The sequence below is a fragment of the Talpa europaea genome (genome assembly GCF_964194135.1).
Source record: "Talpa europaea genome assembly, chromosome: 9".
In the NCBI taxonomy this organism is placed as follows: domain Eukaryota; kingdom Metazoa; phylum Chordata; class Mammalia; order Eulipotyphla; family Talpidae; genus Talpa; species Talpa europaea.
The window spans coordinates 40,533,697-40,552,265 of NC_140076.1; the positions used below are offsets into that span (position 1 = coordinate 40,533,697).

The 18,569-nt window shown below is 35.3% G+C and overlaps 1 protein-coding gene across 1 annotated transcript; it reads right to left on the reverse strand.

Annotated features, from left to right (window-relative positions):
• Positions 1-6,173: 6,173 nt before the first annotated feature.
• Positions 6,174-17,674, reverse strand: LOC311176675 (calcium-activated chloride channel regulator family member 3-like; the record flags this gene model as incomplete). Its single annotated transcript, XM_084242326.1, is given in 9 exon segments — positions 6,174-6,514; positions 8,559-8,829; positions 12,441-12,533; positions 12,537-12,621; positions 15,552-15,660; positions 16,027-16,129; positions 16,131-16,175; positions 16,381-16,521; positions 17,429-17,674. Coding segments are annotated over 9 exon segments (1,434 nt in total).
• Between the last annotated feature and the right edge of the window lie 895 nt (positions 17,675-18,569).

The following is an 18,569-nucleotide window of genomic DNA, read 5'->3' on the forward strand; positions in this document are numbered from 1 at the left end:
CTTCCCTCCCTTCTGGTCCTCTTTTATGGCAACTTTCTTCTTTGGGCAGTTTGCTGGAGTCGTCCGTTTATCTTCCGTGTCCCAGTTCTCACTGGGACCTGCCGCTTTTCCTCCCTATTAACTTTTTTTAATGGGAGATCTTACTCGCAGCGTCTCCTCGCCGCCATGTTGCTCCGCCCCTTCCTCATCTGAAAGTTTGAATGGGGCTGGCAGGTCCTTCTCTATGAGGCTTATTCATATGACACTTACTCACATGACTGGCAAGTTGATACTGGCAAATGAGTCTCATAGTAGAGCTTGACGTGTGAATCTCATGGTAGAGCCACTTGAATATTCTCACAAGAGGAGTCTATTGTCTGTTAGAGCAAGTGATCCAGGAGATAGCAAGAGAGAAGCTACACTTTTATTTATTACCTAGTCTTGGAAGTCACACTCCATATTCCTGCTATAGCCTATTGATTGCACAAGTCAGTGCTCTTCTTTGTAGCAGTGGATTGCTTCTGGAAGCAAATGTCATTGCCGGTCATTTTGGAGGCTATCTCAGTCCACCTTCTGGCTGCCAATAATTACTGTCTCTTCCACATGCAAAATACACTCACATTTTTTATAAGGCTCCCCAAATCTCATCAAATGATGTCCAGAATCTCATCTTAATTAGGTCTACGGGTCGATGGGACTCCTTGGATATAGTTTCTTATGTTCAGTGTACACAGTTCCTTGTGATTTCAATATCTTTTCTTAAGAGGGATTTGCACAATACCAAAAGTACTAGGAAGCAAGAATTATTGGGGACCAGTGTTAAAGGAGAACTATCACAAAGTTTCATTTCACATTTTTTTTTCAAAGCAGGTCTATTGGGGACAAATTCCTTTCATTTTTGTTTGTCTGAGACAATGTTTCTCCTTTACCTTTTTAAAATTTATTTTTACATTTGAGGTATAATTGACATATAACATTGTATTTGTTTCAGGTGGGAAACAAAGATTTAATATTTCTATCTATTGTGAAATGATCACCACAATTAAGTCTAGTTAAAATCTGTCTCCATACATAGTTTCAAAGAAATTTTTCTTAAAAATGAGGACTTTTAAGATTTACTCTTTTAGCAAGTTTCAAATATGCAGTGTAGTATTAACTATAATCACCATGATGTGCATTATATTACATCCTTATATATATTATTTTATAATGAAATTTGTGCCTTTGACCTCTTAACCCATTTCACCTCGCCACATCCCCCCATCTGGCAACCACCAATCTGTTCTCTGTATCTGTGCACTTGGTTTTTGTTGTTTGTTTGACTTTCAATTCCACATATAAGAAATATCACATAGTTTTGTCTCTTTTGGTCTGACTTACTTCGCTTAGCATAATGTCTGTGTTGCTGCAAATGACAAGATTTCATTCTGTTTTATAACTGAATTGTATTCCACTGTATGAATACATGTTTGTAATAATATTTCTTTGTGATTTTAACTATCATTTTCCTGATGATTATTGATATTGAGCATCTTTTCATGTACTTGTTGGCCATCTGAGTGTCTATTTTGGAAAAATATCTATTCAGACCCTTTGACCATTTTTAAATATTTTTTTGTGTGTGTAGAACTGGGGGGTAGGCCAGAGGTGCAGGGGGGAAAGTGAGGGGATTTACCAGAGACAGAGTGGGGAGCAGAATAGGCAAATTTACTGAAATACAATACTAAAGGGGAGCAGTGGGCGAGACAGGAGAGGTCTGCTGTGTCACAAGTGGGTTAGCTCCCTGGCCAGGTATTGAACTCAGGCCATCAGGATAATAGCGCTGAGACTTAACCCCTAGGCCACCAGGGACCCGCTCCCATTTTAAAATTTTATTATTAGTGCTTTTTATTGTGTAAGTTCCTTATACATTTTAGGTATTAATCTCTTATCAGATGTGTGATTTGCAAATATTTTCTCCTCTTCATTAAGTTTCCTTGTCATTTTGCTAGTGAATTCTCTTGCTGTATAGATTTTTAGGTTGATGTAATTCTACTTCCTTATTTTTACTTTTTTTGACTTTGCTTTTGGAATCGGATCCAAAAAATCATTGCCAAAACTGATGCCAAGGAGTTCTGAACCTGTTTTCTTCTAGGAATTTTATGGTTTTCAGGTATTATGTTTGAGTTAGTTTTTGTATACAGTATGAGATAATGCTTAGTTTCATTCTGTTACAAGTGACTGTCCAGTTTTTGAAACATAATTTTTTGAAGAGACTATCCTTGCCCCATTATATGTTTTATATTCACTTTTGAAATATAATTTTGCTGGATACAGTATTATAGGTTGGTGATTTTTCTTTCATCACTGTACATCACTCTACTTTCTTGTTTGCATGGATTTGTAAGAGAAGTCTGATGAAGTTCTTATTTCTGTTTTTCTATAGGTAAAATGTCTTCTTTCAAGAATTTTTTTTTTTTAAAATTCTCTGCAGTTTGAATATTATCACCTAACTGTGGGTTGGTTTTTTTTTTTTTTTTTTGGTATATTGTGTTTGGTATTCTCTGAACTTCCTGGATCTGTAATAGGTGTCTGTCATTAGTAATTTTGAAAAATTCTCAATCACTATTCAAATATTTCTTTTCTTCCTTTCTCTTTCTGTTCCTTCCATGCCATGTAATTGTTCCACAGTTCACATAATATTACAGCTTTCCCTTCTTTTTTCCCCTAGCTTTTCGGTTTGGGAAGTTTCTATTGATAATTTCCAAATTTATTGACTGTTTTCTTCAGCTATGTTCAGTGTACTGATGAGTCTATTCAAGGCATTATTAATTCCTAGTACATATTTTGATTTTCAACATTTAATTTTCATTATTTCTTAGAATTTCCATACCTCAGCTTATATTACTCACCTGTTCTTGCATGCTGCTCACTTTTTTCCATTAGAGCCCTTAGAATATTAATCATAGTTATTTTGAATTCTTGTTTGGATAATTCCAAAGTTTTTGCCATACCTAAGCCTGACCCTAATGTGATCCTAAAATCTTTTTTTTTTTTTTTGGTCTCGTCAGACTTTTTTTTCCTATTAGTGTGCCTCATAATTTTTTGTTGAAATTCAGACATTATGTATTGGGTAAAAAGAACTGAGAAAAATAGGCCTTTAGTCTGAGATTTTATATTAGCTGACTAGGAGTTAGGGTGGGTGTGTATATTTGCTGTAGCTTTAGGTATCAAAGGCAAAAATTTCCTCTAGTGATCTTGTTTGTTCTCCTTAACTGTCTTTGGGCTTCCCCAGAGACTTCTTCTTAAATTGGGTCTGAGACATCCTGTTCTTTCATCTGTAATTTCCTGTTATTTTACAGTAACCCTAATAGTATGGTGGTAAGATATAGGGGGAGGGAAAGTTTATCTTATACTCCTATGATTAGGTTTCATTCTTTTAGTATGCTTATTCTCCTGGACTGTGTCCTTAACAAATGCCTTGCTGACTTTTTCTTCTTTGTTGAGATAGGAATGTTGGAGGACTCTGGTGTAGGGTATTTGCTTCCCATGTGGAAGATTAATGAAGGCTGAAATTGTGTATTTTTCTCTTCCACATTCAAGGCTAGGGAAGACTGGAGTTGGGTCTTTCTCTCCCTCCAAGTTATTTAAGCTTTTGGAAAACCCAAGTTGGTTAGGCTCTGGCAAAATTGTTTCCCTTGAGGACAGATTTGTGTGAAGGAGAACAGAATGTTCTGGGTATACTTCAAAATGACTGCTTTTTCCTCTCTCCCTGGTAAAAACTTAAGGGAACTTTTCTCCAATACTCAGAGAACTTGCAGGGAAAACTCAGGAAGTATGGAGGCTTCTATAAGGTGCTCTGGAATTTTTGACTTTCAAGGTTAGCCAGACTGAGCCTCCCAAACATTTATAGTTAAAATGTTCCTAATGGTGCTGGCTTATATTGCAGGTTTCTGCTCCTAGTAAGCAGATTCTCTGTATTTGCATGCCTTTGCAGTTTGGAGGGCAGTATGTAGTGGTTTCTTAATATTCTGATGAATCCAAGAAGAGTCGATGATTTTCAGTTTTCAGCTTTATTTCTTATTGTTAGAATAGGTGTAGTGATCTTGGAACTCCTTATATGTTCGATCAACTCTAGTGATTTTTATAAATAGATCTAGTGTCTGCTTACTTTGCAGAACTTTCTTATTAGCCTTGTTTGTTAATTCCATTGGATTTTCTATGTCACCTACAAATAATTACAATTTCTTAATTATTTTCTTTCCATTTATTATGTCTCCTATTCCTTTTTATTTTTCTTACTGTATGGGCTTACTTTCTTCAGTGACCACTAGAGCTCTTTAAATAATATTTCAGGACCTCCCTGGTGGCGCAGCGGTTGAGCGCTGGATTGCGAAGCTGCCCGCAGCCTCTGCAGCGCCGGTTTGATCCCCTGCTGCTCCCCAGCCACCGGGGGAGGGTCCCACATGGTGCGCAGACCTCTCCTGCCGCCGGCTGCTCCCCTCAGCAGTGTACTTCGTCAGTCTGCCTGTTCTGTTCCCCGCTATGGCTCTGGTGAATACTCTCACCCTCCTGCGCTTCTGACTGTACCCAGTGCTTGTATAAATAAATAAATAAATCTTTAAAAAAAATAATATTTCAGTATAATGACCATGTAGATGAGAATACATTTTTTTCTGTCCCTTTGGGGCTCACAATTAACAACAATTCTTTAAATTATTAATAGACTCTTTGGTGATTTACTTTCCAGGAATGCAGAGTTCTGCCTTTCTGGTGTCTAAATTCTTATCTTTGTTTGAAAAATAATGCCCCTTTACCTTGTTTTTAAATGACCAGATTGGACATTAAGATTCATAAATATCATGTTAATAAAATTTTCAAGGTTTTATTTTAAATGAGAAAGGTGGTTGAATTATAATAGATTTTTGAATATGTATTGATATGGTAATAAAACTTTTTTTTTAATGTGTTAATGTGATGAATGGCATAGATTTTCTAATGTTAACTGTGTTTGGATTCATGGAATAAATTCAACTTAGTAATAATATATTATTATTATCATTATATATTCTTCTGGATTTGATTTGTAATGTTTTATGATTTTTTTCCCTTGAGGCTATCATATATATTATATAATTAACTCTTTTCAGATATTCACAATACTTTTCAAATTTTCTTATCTTTAAACAAAGGAATTTCCTCTAATATAATTGTCATTCTCTATCCCAGAAAAAAAATCACACAATTACTATATTAACAGCTTAATTTTTATTTTCTTAGTTTATAAATTCTACTGACAATATACAGTTAATTTTTTTAAATTTCATATATTCAAATCTTAATAAGCAGTTAGTTTTCATTGTATCAAGTTCTCACAGTACCATGTGTGCTTCATATTTTGTGGATATTTTTTGATGTAATGGGTCACATTTTGACTTTTTTATAATATAAAAGTATTCATTAATTTAACAAATATTTATTGAATATCTTCTATGTGTTAAGTGTTATTCTAGAGACTGAAGATACAACAGTGAAAAAACTCCCTAATTTAATGGAGAAACTTGATGATATTTTTAAGACCTAATAATGGTCTCAGAGTATAGATAGAACTTTATTGTGATGTTCTGTAATTCAAATAAAAAAACATTCTTGCTATCTAATATTCATTTCATATCTAGGAGTCAAAACTTTGATGTACCCCTTTTAAATAATGTTAAAAAACAATTTTGATCTCCTTACTGCTTTAGACCAAGTCTCATTTAAAAATTATATCTGCAGTACTTTTTGACTACAATTCATGTAATATGAAGTATGCATTCACACTCAAGAATGAAACATAAATAATTCTGTCATAAAATTATTTGCTGTTGAAGTATTTTTCAAATGGTTTGGATAAATTCTAATTTTGTTAGTATACTAGGAAAATTTTGTAGTACAACCTGAAAATGCTTCTTCAAAAAGTCTAAAAGGTATAAATATGCATCTTATTTTTATACTATTAAATGGATGTTTCAAAGATAAATGGTATACTTTTTGATTAACAGTTAGAAATTCAATTAATACTAATTCACTTGAGTAATTAGGACATTTGTAACTTTTGTACCTTCACTTTTATATTACACAAAATGTTAGACAATTAGTATAAATTCTAAATAAGTATTTATGAAAGGTGCATAATATTGAATTTTATTTCTAATATAATTATTGATAGTAGTTTAAAATGTAAGTAGAGTCACCAGTAATCCAAAAGTTACCAAACTGATTGCAGAAATATTGCTGCGCAGAGCAGGGACACTGGATTCCTGTGGAGGAATAAACTTGGCTGCTGGTGCAAAGTTAGAAACTTCTGAAGTGAGATTGGCTTCACTGATGGATTGAATTGCAATATGGAATTTGGTGCCATTTTCTGTTGTAAATGGTTCTGGTTTAAATTCATAATTTTCATTTGAATCAGCCTCCCTAGGCATCAGACTAGAAGTATTCACTACAGCAGCATTGTCATAATCTGTTTCAAGATCCAGGAAAAACTTACTTATTCTTATAATGTACCTGTTGACTGGAAAACAAATATTTCATGTATATTAAAGTCACTAGGATGCCTTATTGCCACCACACCTCCCATTCAGTATCCTATTAGAAATGCACGCTAGGTTTTGGTTATGAAAATCCTAGATGTAATTTTGTCTGTTTTTTCCATCATCTTTACTTTAAGAATAAATATGTGAATAGTTTTGTAAATGTAGTTATCCAATCATAAGAATTGAAGTGGAAACCATGTAATTCTAAGCTAATAGAACTCAGATAAAACATGTACAATGTTGTAAGCCAATGTTACCTCAATAAACATGACTTTTTGGGAAAAAAAGAAAAATAGAAATATGAAGACCTGAATCTACTTTTCAATTTGAAACAAGGATCAAAATAATAAACACTGAAAGATAGTTAGCGTCCCACACCTGAATTATTTCTCATTAAGTTGAGAGAGGGAGTAGTAGGAGGCAGGAGCAAGATAGCAGATAAATAGACAGGGACAGACATGAATAGGATAAAGGGCAAAAGGAGGCAGAGATGCTGGAATGCATGATGATTATAATGTATTTAAATTCTCTGGGACCCAATTTTCATGCCTGTCGAATATACAGATTAATACTAGATGATCTAGAATTAACAGTACAAGTACATATAACTCTAATGTTTTATGAGTCTCCAACTTCGTCATTTTGGTTATCAACTCAATAACTGTGTAGTAGCCAACAGGTACTCCCAAATTTGGGAGATATTGTTGAGATGTCATATTGTATTTGATGAGGAGACATTAAAATTACCTTTTAAACTATCTTGGGGTCTCCCTGGTGGCGCAGCGGTTGAGCACTGGGTTGTGAAGCTGCCTGCAGCCTCTGCAGCTCCAGTTCGATCCCCGGCTGCTGAGCTAGGGTCCCACATGGCACGCAGACCCCTCCTGCCACCTGCTGCTCCCCTTAGTAGTGTACTTCGGTCCTTCTGCCTGTTCTGCTCCCCGCTCTGGCTCTGGTGAATTCTCTCACCCTCCCGCACTCTGACTGTACCCAGTGCTTGTATAAATAAATAAATAAATCTTTGGGGGGGGGGGAAACAAGAATGAAATAACATAATTAGAATCCTTAAAAAAAAAACTATCTGTCTTTTCAGCTTGATTATAAATTCTTTGAGCAAAAGAATGCCATTTTATTTATCATTGGAGCTCCAGCGTCTAACAGTATTTGCCATATAAAAGGTTCTCAGTAAAGTTGTTTTCTTTTTAAATAAAATTAAATGTAGAGGATGTGATCAAAACACATGGTGGCATAGTTTTATGCTAGATCCATTAATATAAATATAAATATAATATAAATATAGTTTTTATATCTGTAATAACGTAACTATAAACCTAGGTTCTTCATAGTACATTACTTCTGTCAACCAATACAAAAGTTTCAAACAAATGACCTAAAATTTAGATTACCCCTCTCCTGATCCTTTAAACCTCCCCATTGCCCTGACCCTGGCAGAACACATCCTAGGACATCCCTTGGTTGTGGACCAGAATCATGATTCTTTTTCTGGAATAAACATTTTCTTGATTATATTACAGTCTGTTTATTTCTAAATCAACCTAGATAAGTGTGTTAAAGGCTATGCCTAGTCAAGATAACTGAGAAAAAAAAGGTTTAAAAACATTACATTTAAATTTAATTCACTTAAAAATATGAGTTGTTAGGCCTCCCCTGGTGGTTCAGCGGTTGAGCGCTGGGCTGTGAAGCTGCCCGCAGCCTCTGTAATGCCGGTTCGATCCCTGGCCGCCTGCGAGGGTCCTACATGGTGCGACAGACCTCTCCTGTCTTGCCTGCTGCTCCCCTCAGCAGTGTATTTCGTCAGTCTGCCTGTTCTGCTCCCAGCTCTGTCTCTGGTGAATTCTCTCACCCTCCCACGCTTCTGACTGTACCCAGTGCTTGTATAAATAAATAAATAAATCTTAAAAAAAAATGAGTTGTTAGCATACATAGGAAATACTAACTTCTATGTCATGTGATTGCAGTGTGATTTTAATTTCAGTGGAAGGTTATGATACAGATTCTCGTTACCTGCACCATTGTCCCAGATCTCCAATATTACTTGATGTCCATCCTCATTTTCAATAATGGCTGTTACATTAATTCCCAGAACAGGCAAAAACCCTTGACTGACTCGTGCATACACAATCATTGGGCTAGGGTATTGTGCTGTATTTTGATTCATGTGAGCAGTTGCAATTACTGGAAGTGTGGTAGGACTTCTTGCTCGAGTGGTCATTGTTACTGATAGCAACTGAGATTTGGGATGTTTGTTTAGAAGTCTATAAGTCCAAGTGTCTGTCTGAAAATCAAAAATACTACTTGAACAATTTTGTAATATTATCCTAGTCCTTGTTTGGAATATAAAATCATTTAGAAATTTAAACAGAGTAGTAATAATTTTTTTTCTAAGGATTTATTTATTTATACAAGAACTGGGGTACAGGTCAGAGGCACAGGAGGGTGAGAGAATTCACCAGAGACAGAGCGGGGAGCAGAACAAACAGATGGACCGAAGACACTGCTGAGGGGAGCAGTGGGCAAGGCAGGAGAGGTCTGCCTCGTCATGTAGGTTTCTCCCTGGCTGGCCGGGAATCAAAACCACACTGCAGAGGCTGCGGAGAGCTTCACAGTGTGGTGCTCAACCTGCTGAGATAAAATCCAAGCATCTTAGCCACATAGATCCTAGTTTCTTGTTACAACCTCATTTCCTGCCTCTTGTTAACCATGTCTTTAGTATAGAAATAGTAATTTCTAATAATAGAAATTTATTACAGATGTGAAAAAGCAAACATTTTCCTTTCCTCTGAACATGTCAGAAACTTTCAAACCAAAGTAAAGAGGAACAGGAAACTTTGTCCAAATTAGAAAAAGGTGATCCTTGTCCAAGTTCTTTTACAGCTATCTACCTGAAAATAGTTCTGATAAATATTAAAATTTTAATGACCATGATGCATGTAATTTGGGCAGTGCTCAACTTGTACAATCATGCATGGCATCTCTATTATTTCACTCTTTGCTGTATGTTTGTCTAGGATACCCTTCTCCCTACTGCTTTGGCAAATTAATTACTCATTCTTTTCAAATCCCAGTTCAGAATTTATTTCTTCTAAACCATTGTCTAACCTCTAATTGAAGATGTTTGGTCTAGGTTAAGACCTACTTTTACTTTGTATTGGATACATATTTGTCTTAGAGCACTGTCTCACTCTAAACTGAGTCATCAAGGACAGTTAATTATTTCCGTATTTCCAGGTCCTAGCACAGCAGTGTGGGGCATGAAGTGGGAATAATGAAGTTTAAGGGAAAGAAGTCATGGAATTGAGCATTCAGTATTGCAGATCACCTCTCTCTGGGTCTGAACCTCTGTCTTGGGTACAGATGCTGTGCAATATATTCAATCTGTTTTATGAAATTAGAAGTTAGTGTTCCTCTAGACAAGATGTATGGTTAAAGTACAGTATTTTTGAATCATGTATTATATAATTGGTTACTCTCCACATTTTCGCTATATGATCTTCATTGTTATGTATTATCTTCCAAGTAGGCAGCAGATGTTTGCTTCTCATAGTCATTTTTTTCCCCTACAATTTATAGTTTGTTACAAACAGGAAATGTTCTAATTATTCTGTTGAATCATATCATCAGATATCTATTTGGATGGTATATTCTTGGCTAACCTTTGCTGACCCAGAGTTAGCAGGTTAAAATGAACTTTCTAGACTCATGCATCAAAATTTCCAAGAGGGAGTTTTATTAGGTTTTTTATAAGAAAAAAAAACCAATTTCTTCTTAAATATCTTATTAGTTCTGCTTGAGTTTTAGAAGAAAATATCACATCAGTTTTTTTTTTTTAGATGATAACATTTTTATTAATTTCAAAGTAGATTTTTCATGATTATATAATCCCTTTTTATCATCTGTTCCAATTACAGGAGCAAATATTAAGTGATGTTTGTCATTTATATTAAATATGCTATCTTTTTCATTTTTTCCCTTTTTTATTATAAATTTTATTTATATATTCCCCATACAATTGCGACCCCCTTATTTTGACCCCAATCCCTCCCCTGCCCACCCCCCACCCCCCATAGAGTGTCTCTGGTTCATAGTTGTTGATTTTGATTTTTACTTTCTTATAGTTATTCTTTTTCCTGGTCCCTTATTTAAGTTTTCTAGATTCCTGCTATGAGTGAGACCATCCGGTATTTTTCTTTTTCTTTCTGGCTTATTTCGCTGAGCATGAGCCCTTCCAGCTCCATCCATGATGCTGCAAATTGCATGTGTTTATCTTTTTTGAATGCTGAGTAATATTCCATGGTGTATATGTACCACATCTTCTTGATCCAGTCATCTATTTTTGGGCATTTGGTTTGTTTCCAAAGCTTAGCTATTGTAAACAGTGCTGCTATAAACATAGGGGTGCAGGTTCTCTTTGGAATTAATGTTTCTGTGTCCTTTGAGTAAATACCTAGGAGTGGAATTGCTGGATCATATGGAAGCTCTGTTTAGTAGGTCCAGAAATCTCCACACAGCTCTTCATAGTGGTTGGACCTGTTTGCACTCCCACCAACAGTGTAGGAGAGTTCCTTTTTCTTCACAACCTCGCCAACATTTGTTGTTGCTAGTTTTTTTAATATGTGCCATTCTCACTGGTGTAAGATGGTATCTCATGTAGTTTTGATTTGCATTTCCCTGATTACAAGTCATCACATCAGTATTTTGTTTATCATTAATACCTTTGGCTTCAAAGCAGTTTTAAATTTTATCGTAAACAATAGGCCTATACAAATCTACCTGTGGAAGTATTTGTGCTAGTAATTTGGTATGTGAAAATTTGCTTCCTTTAATTAAATTAGTCTTATTATTTAGAGGTAGTATACTTCATTTTAATTTGGTGATTTTGATAACATTTATATATTTTATATTTTAAAATCTTTCTTTACATATTTCAAAACTTTCATTAGGTAACTGTAGTATGTATACATATCCAGAGAAAGGAACAATTGCCTATTGGCCAAATATCTTTTAAATTAAAAAAAAATAAAAATTCAAAGTTTATTCTGTACTCATCTTGGGCCAAGCAGTGGGCCCATGTTTTACTTATATTAGCTCTTATAATCCTAACAACAGTGACATTGTGAGGTGTGTATTATAATTCCAATTTTAACTATAAGAGAGCTATATCTCAGATTTAGAAGTTTACCTACAGTGACAGTTTACTGGTAGCTTTGAAATGATGGACTGGTTTGTGATAGCAAGTCTACTTAACTCCCAGAAACCTGTCCTTATCCACTGAGCATTATAAGTTTAAACTAGTTATTTCAGGTCAAACATTAACTTTGGAACTTGAATTATTGTAATGTTATTTTTTAATTGGTTAGACTGGAGATTGTGGTCCTTTTTCCTTCAATTTGTTCCATAGTGACAAGCCATATATATTTTCATAAAATCACTTTGCAACGACTTGGTGTGCTTTAGTGTGCAGATAATGGAAATCTAGAATGGCAGTACTTTCCAAGACACATAATGAATATCTTTGGAAAAATAGTATGGCTATTTTAATTCTAATTTAATGTTTTTTAAATTCTATCTTCTAACACTTAGAAGATAGAATTAAAGGAAGTTTGTAGCGCTAGACACATGTTCACAGAGGTGAAATAAGGGATGGGATAGTATAAGAATTTATCATGTGACTCCAATGAGCAGGGCACAGTTCTACATCTGAAGAAAAGAAACATGTTAATAGGAAAGGGTGAAATGATTTCCAGACATATCTTCAAACAGGCTGATGAAAATGACAGTTAAGTTGTTTGAGTAATTTTCCTTATTTCTATTTGTATACATAATTTTATACTAGAAAATCCAGCTTCCCTAATTAATTTTTTCTAAGGGTTTTTCTGTGACACTAACAGAATTGAGACTTTGCATAAATATTATAGATTCCTTTGCAGCCTGGGATTTATCTGGGACAAATGTACATTCAGCTTCATATAGTCCTGTCTTTTAATCATGTCTGCATGGCCTTGTTATGCAGCTGCCTCCCTTGCATTTGTTAACAACAGCATTAGTACTAGTAATATCAGTTGAACATCTATGATGAAAGAATTAGGTGCATATATATGAAGACTAGAGAAATCATAAATAAAGACTAGCTGCTAAAATCTTTCCCCCAAAGACAATTGCCATAGATCATTCAGCAAACATTTCATTTAGATAAAAGTAGGTACAATGTCCGATCTCTATTAACTATAGATTTTCACAGGAACGATAACATCAGTTCATTTTATTAACATTAATTGCTTGCTGATGTGGTCCATAAATCTATTATCCTTGCACTAAAGATGAAATTCCTAACTCACAGAATTGTTCCAAAAATTAAATGAGTTAAGAGACATTAGAGAAATTCTTCCTAATGGGGAGGAGTCAACACACTTATTAAAACCATCTTAAATTTCTGTGTATGGTATATTTAGTGCTTGGTATATACATGTAAATTTATACACACACAAACACACATATGTATTGCTATGCAGATGCATACATATATACATGTATACTATATGTGTGCAGTATGTCTATAAAACCATGTATGAGTTTATAACATTTTGCAATCCATTTGGTCTTTTTTAAAGAAAATATATGACTTAATAAATATTGCAAAAGTGTCAGTGATTACTGTTTAAACATTAAATTTTTTAGACATCCATGTTTTAGCTTTAATGTGCATATTAGCCTCTATGGTACTGGAAGTAAGCACATGAAATTTTTTTCCATTTCCTTGCACAAGGTGTGTGAAGGGTTCAGATTGCTGGGGGAACTTTTTACATGGTTCCATGGATCCTTCCAGTCTTTAGGATCCCCATACCCACCATCAACAGCCATTGGCTCTTTGCCTTCTGTCATATTGTTATCCTTTCCCAGGTGCCGAGCCAGCTGTTCTTTATGATAGTTAAATATTTGTCAAGTCCTTGATAGGGGTGGGGGAATAGAGTATGGATAAAAAATTTTAAAGAGTTTCTGTTTATCTATAGGATGTACACCCATTCTGTACTAATAAACTTTATAACAGTAACCCACTTTAATTTGTTTATATTGCAAGAATTAAAGGAGATAGTGAGCCATATCTTCCAAGAGCATTAGCTTTAGAGTAAGTATGAAAGTTAAACTTACATAGCCTCAAACAAAGTGCACGTGGCACAGTAGGAGTTCAGTATATGTTATTTTGGACACTTGTTTTTACCAGTATATCTCTTTTTATGACTAATAAGGAAATTCATTAATTCATCAAAAAATTGTCTGAGGGCCTCCCTGGTGGCCTACGGGTTAAGTCTCAGTGCTATCACCACTGCAGCCTGAGTTTGATCCCCGGCCAGGGAGCTAACCCATATGATGCAGCAGACCTCCCCTCTCTCTGCTGCTGCTCCCCTCAGCAGTGTGTTTTAGCCGATCCACCTGTTCTGCTTCCCATTCTGTCTCTGGTGAATCCTTTCCTCCCTGCACCTCTTGCCTACACCCCAGTTCTATGCAAAACAGAAAAAAAACCTGTTGTTTTTTACATTCTTTGTTTAGTTTTACTTAGTGGGTTGAAGGTTAGCAGTTTGAAAAAAATCAGTCCTCAAGCAACTTAAAATCTAGTGGGGATAATATATAAATTATATAATTACAGCTCACTGTGAGAGAAGCCCATGCCTATTGATTTCAAAACACTCTCAAGAATACCTAACCCCAACTGGAAGGAGAGGAAGACATTTAGGGAAGAAACATTCAAGTGTGTCTTGAAAGGTGAACACACTTTGGAGAAGGGGGGATAGTGCTGGGAAGAGCACTAGCATGGGATGAGGTGAAAGGAATGAGTGCCCTGTGTTGAGAGCCCAGTTTGTGTGAGACTCCAGGCAGCTCAGTAGAGAAAAAGAAACAACATAAAGGAGACGTGGAGAGGCACTTTTCAAATACCTCTCCTTCTTCTAGTATGTCTTTTTTAATCCCAAAGACTTATTTCCTGTTACACTGAATTCTTTTGTTCTTTTTTTTTTTTTTAATGCAATAGCTGGGCTACAGGCCAGAGGCCCAGGAGGGTGAGAGGATTCACCAGAGACAGAGCAGGGAGCAGAACAGGCAGACGACCGAAATATACTGCTGAGGGGAGCAGCGGGCGAGACAGAAGAGGTCTGCTGTGCCATGTGGGTTTCTCCCTGGTGGGTGGGGAATTGAAGCCGCGCTGCAGAGGCTGCGGACAGCTTCACTGCAGGGCGCTCAGCCCACTGCGCCACCGGGAGGCCCTGAATTCTTTTGTTCTTATATACTATGTGCTTGAGTTTTTTTTTTTTTTTTAAAGATTTATCTATTTATTTATACAAGCACTGGGCACAGTCAGAAGCGCGGGAGGGTGAGAGAACCCACCAGAGTCAGAGCGGAGAGCAGAATAGGCAGACCTAGGAAGCACACTGCTGAGGGGAGCAGCGGGTGGCAGGAGAGGACTGCTGTGCCATGTGGGACCCTCGCTATTGGCCAGGGATTGAAGCAGCACTGCAGAGGCTGCGGGCAGCCTCGCAACCCAGCGCTCAACTGCTGGGCCACCGGGGAGGCCCTGTGCTTGATATTTTTAATATAATAGTTTAAACATCTCATCTATGTATAAATAGGACCTGTCTATATCCACCCAGAATTATATTTCTTAAAATATCAGCTTAATCACTTATCTTTACGGGAAATACCTTCTTCCTTTTAAGCTCAATCTTAAAAGGAAAGTAAAATATATTTAACATCAAGTTCCAGTGATAATTTGACTTCAAAGAAATGGATTCACCTTAAAAAATTAAGATTCAAATGAAATAAAAGTTTGGGTAGAACCTGAACTCTGATTCTTAGACATGTTAGAGTTTAGGCTTTCTCCCTTGACAATCGTATTTTAGTATATTCCCGTTTATTCTTAATTACTAGTTGGAATCCCTAGAAATAGTTGGATACATACATAATGGGGCAGATGGGTAGAAAATGAAGAGATTTAAAACAAATCTGTACCTTGTTGCTTCAATCTTGGTCTGTCTGGAAATATAGAATGGTTGGTCCACATTATACTCATCAAATACTCCCCACCGGAGATGAGCCCACTCATGGACAAATACTCTACCTATGAGAGAATGTTGCCACTTGTAAATTTATATTTGCAATATTTTTATAGTTTCCTTAATATTAGGTCTTCCTGCCCTACTCCCCCATCCACAGCCTAAGTGAATAAAGGAACTCTAGAAATTCATGACTTCTGTTCAACTGAAAAAATTGACTTGGGTGAATAACAGATAAATGTCCTATTTCATTATTAAATACACACACATATAACACATGCAAAGAAATACAGTTAGGTATATTTTCAAACAACAATATTAGTTAAAAACTATTTCTCTCTTTTTAAAATCTTAAAAATATCATTGATCACAGTGTTATATTGTTTTTTCCAGTGAAAATAAAGATAGAAGTATAGAATAGTTATCCCTACCTCGGGATCCATAGACATGCAAATTATTTTTCAGCAAGAAGTTTGGAGTAAAGTGTATATATTTTCCTTTTTCTCTACATTGTCCATACTGAAGTGTGTAGGGGGTCATCTCCATATTTTAGGTAAGGATTAGCAACTATGACATCTGCCTAAAAAGCAGAACAAATCAAAACAGATTCCCAGAGCAAGATAAATAAAGGGTTTTAGAAACAAGATTATTTCGGTTGAAATCAAGAAAAGTTTTATTACTAAGTTACTAAAGTAAGTGATTAATAATTAGTAAAGTTATGAGTATTAGTTTTTAAAAAGCACAGGAAGAAAGCAGTGGTTTAGGAGTTAGATAAAATATACTACCTGTTCATATGATTCTTGTTTTGGCATTAAGTATTCAGATTTTGACTTCCATGTCACTGGAATTAAAATGCTTACATTCCTGAAATAAACTCTTTGTTTGGTAGCATGAGATAGGTATGTAGAAGCTTCAGTTACCATTTCCTAACAAAATGAAAAATATCTTACAATAACAATTTCACAATTGAAATAATCAAAATAGTTTATACAAAGTAGAAGCAAAATATGTTTCCTTACCCCAGTATTTTAGCAAAGACAAACTAAAAAATAGGTTGAATTTTACTCATTTGCATATGCTCAAAAAAAATCAACTCTTTTTTTTTTTTTTTTTAACCTACTCAGGCCTGTATTCAAAACTGTGGGCTGGAGAAGGGATTGAGGATACTGAGTAAGATAAGTAAGGTAATTAACACTGGGAGCCTGTTGGCAAGTTGCTTATTTAATTAAACAGAGGCACTTATAATTGGTTGAACATTTAAGTTTCATAACTTTCATTCTTTTTTTTCCTTTTCCTCCCTGATATTTTATTCTTTACATTTGAAAAAATATTTTGCCTTGACCATCTTACAGGGATATCAAAGAAGATAGTATATATTAAAGTGCTTATAAAAAATAAATCAGTTTTTTAAATGCATAATTTTTCTTCAGATCAGATCCATAAGAGTATTGAATTTTCAGAGCTGAACAATTATGAACTGAAAAATGTGTAAGTTTATGAATCTCTAGGGCTTAAGTGTAGATTACTTATTCAAACTTTATAAAATAACTATAAGGATTAAATTTTGATAATAATTCTCCCCTAGCTCTAAGCTTTTTGTTAGCTTAATCAATTGAAAAATTTGTTATTGATACATGACTAAAACATGCTTAAACTGAGAAGATATTAAACTTGAGAGTGTAAGATACATGTTACAAAAATGATGAATACTGCTATCAAAGCAAGTTTGCAAAATTACGACTGTGTGAGTGCATGAATGTGCCTAAGTAACCTGAATTGAATATTTATTAAAATAAAAGTATAATATATAGGTAATACAATTTTCTCTCTTACCTTTAAACTTTGAATGAGTCTTTCATCTTCTGGTACACTAGGGTCAGTTGCAATGACAATGCCATCATATCCATTGTTAGTCAAATTTACCATAGAACTTTTCACTTCAGGCAAGAGATGCAAAGCTAAGAACAAAATAACTTTCAGACTGAGCTGCTGCAGGAGGTCTTGTTGCCCCAGCCAGATAGGATACTGACAAGCAGCTAAGAGAAAGGGCCTCACACCGTGGGGCTGAAAATCTGACATCCCTTTGCTTTTTGTTCATGGACATAGAAAAAAATTTATCAAAAAGTATATTAGGCAATAAATTATATTATCAGCATACTGTAAGTAAATAGCACAAAAAATTGTTTGTTTAGAAATTAGTTGTTGGGCTGTTTGGCTCACTTGACAATCGGAGACAAGTTATTGAACATGCCTGACAAGCATTACAATACAATAATCATAGTAGGTCCTTTTATTTTGTTTTGTCTTGAAGTTTTTTGGGAAAGTTTTTAATATGAAGCTATTTGAGTTAAGGAGTTTCTAGGTAGAAAAAGTTCTAATAGCTGAACTGCAGCTGGTCTCCGGCTGAAGGTCATGTAAATAGAATAGTCCTTTGATGCTTAGGCTTTAGCTGATAGGGATGCACTGGCGGTTATTTACTGTTTTTAATAATTGTCTAAATGAAAAAATAAGTAGCTTTAATGTTAGGTTTGGTTTATTATCTGTTAACCTTGAGAGCTGCCGTCTAGCTGAGACCTGTAGGGGCCAGTAGTCTATGGGAAACATAATATACTAATTGTTTATGCTTTATACTTAATAATGTATTTTCTTATTATTATTACTAATAATAAATAAATAAAGACCTGCTGAGTCTCTCGGCAGAAGATACTAGCACCTCACCAAGTGTCAGTGTCTCCTCATTCTACCTCATCCCCTTCCCCTCAGCCCTTAAGTTTCAGCCCTTTCGTTTTCACCTAGGCCGTCTCATCCTTTCAGGAACCCCTGGCAAGACGTTTTGCCGGAGGCTGGTCCCCGGCAAGTGGTGCCCGAACAGGGACTTGAACCCTGGACCCTCAAGAAAAACAATGATATGTGTTGGAAATTTGGCTGTGTTACATTATTTAATCAATTTATTCATTTAATAAAAAAAAGACTA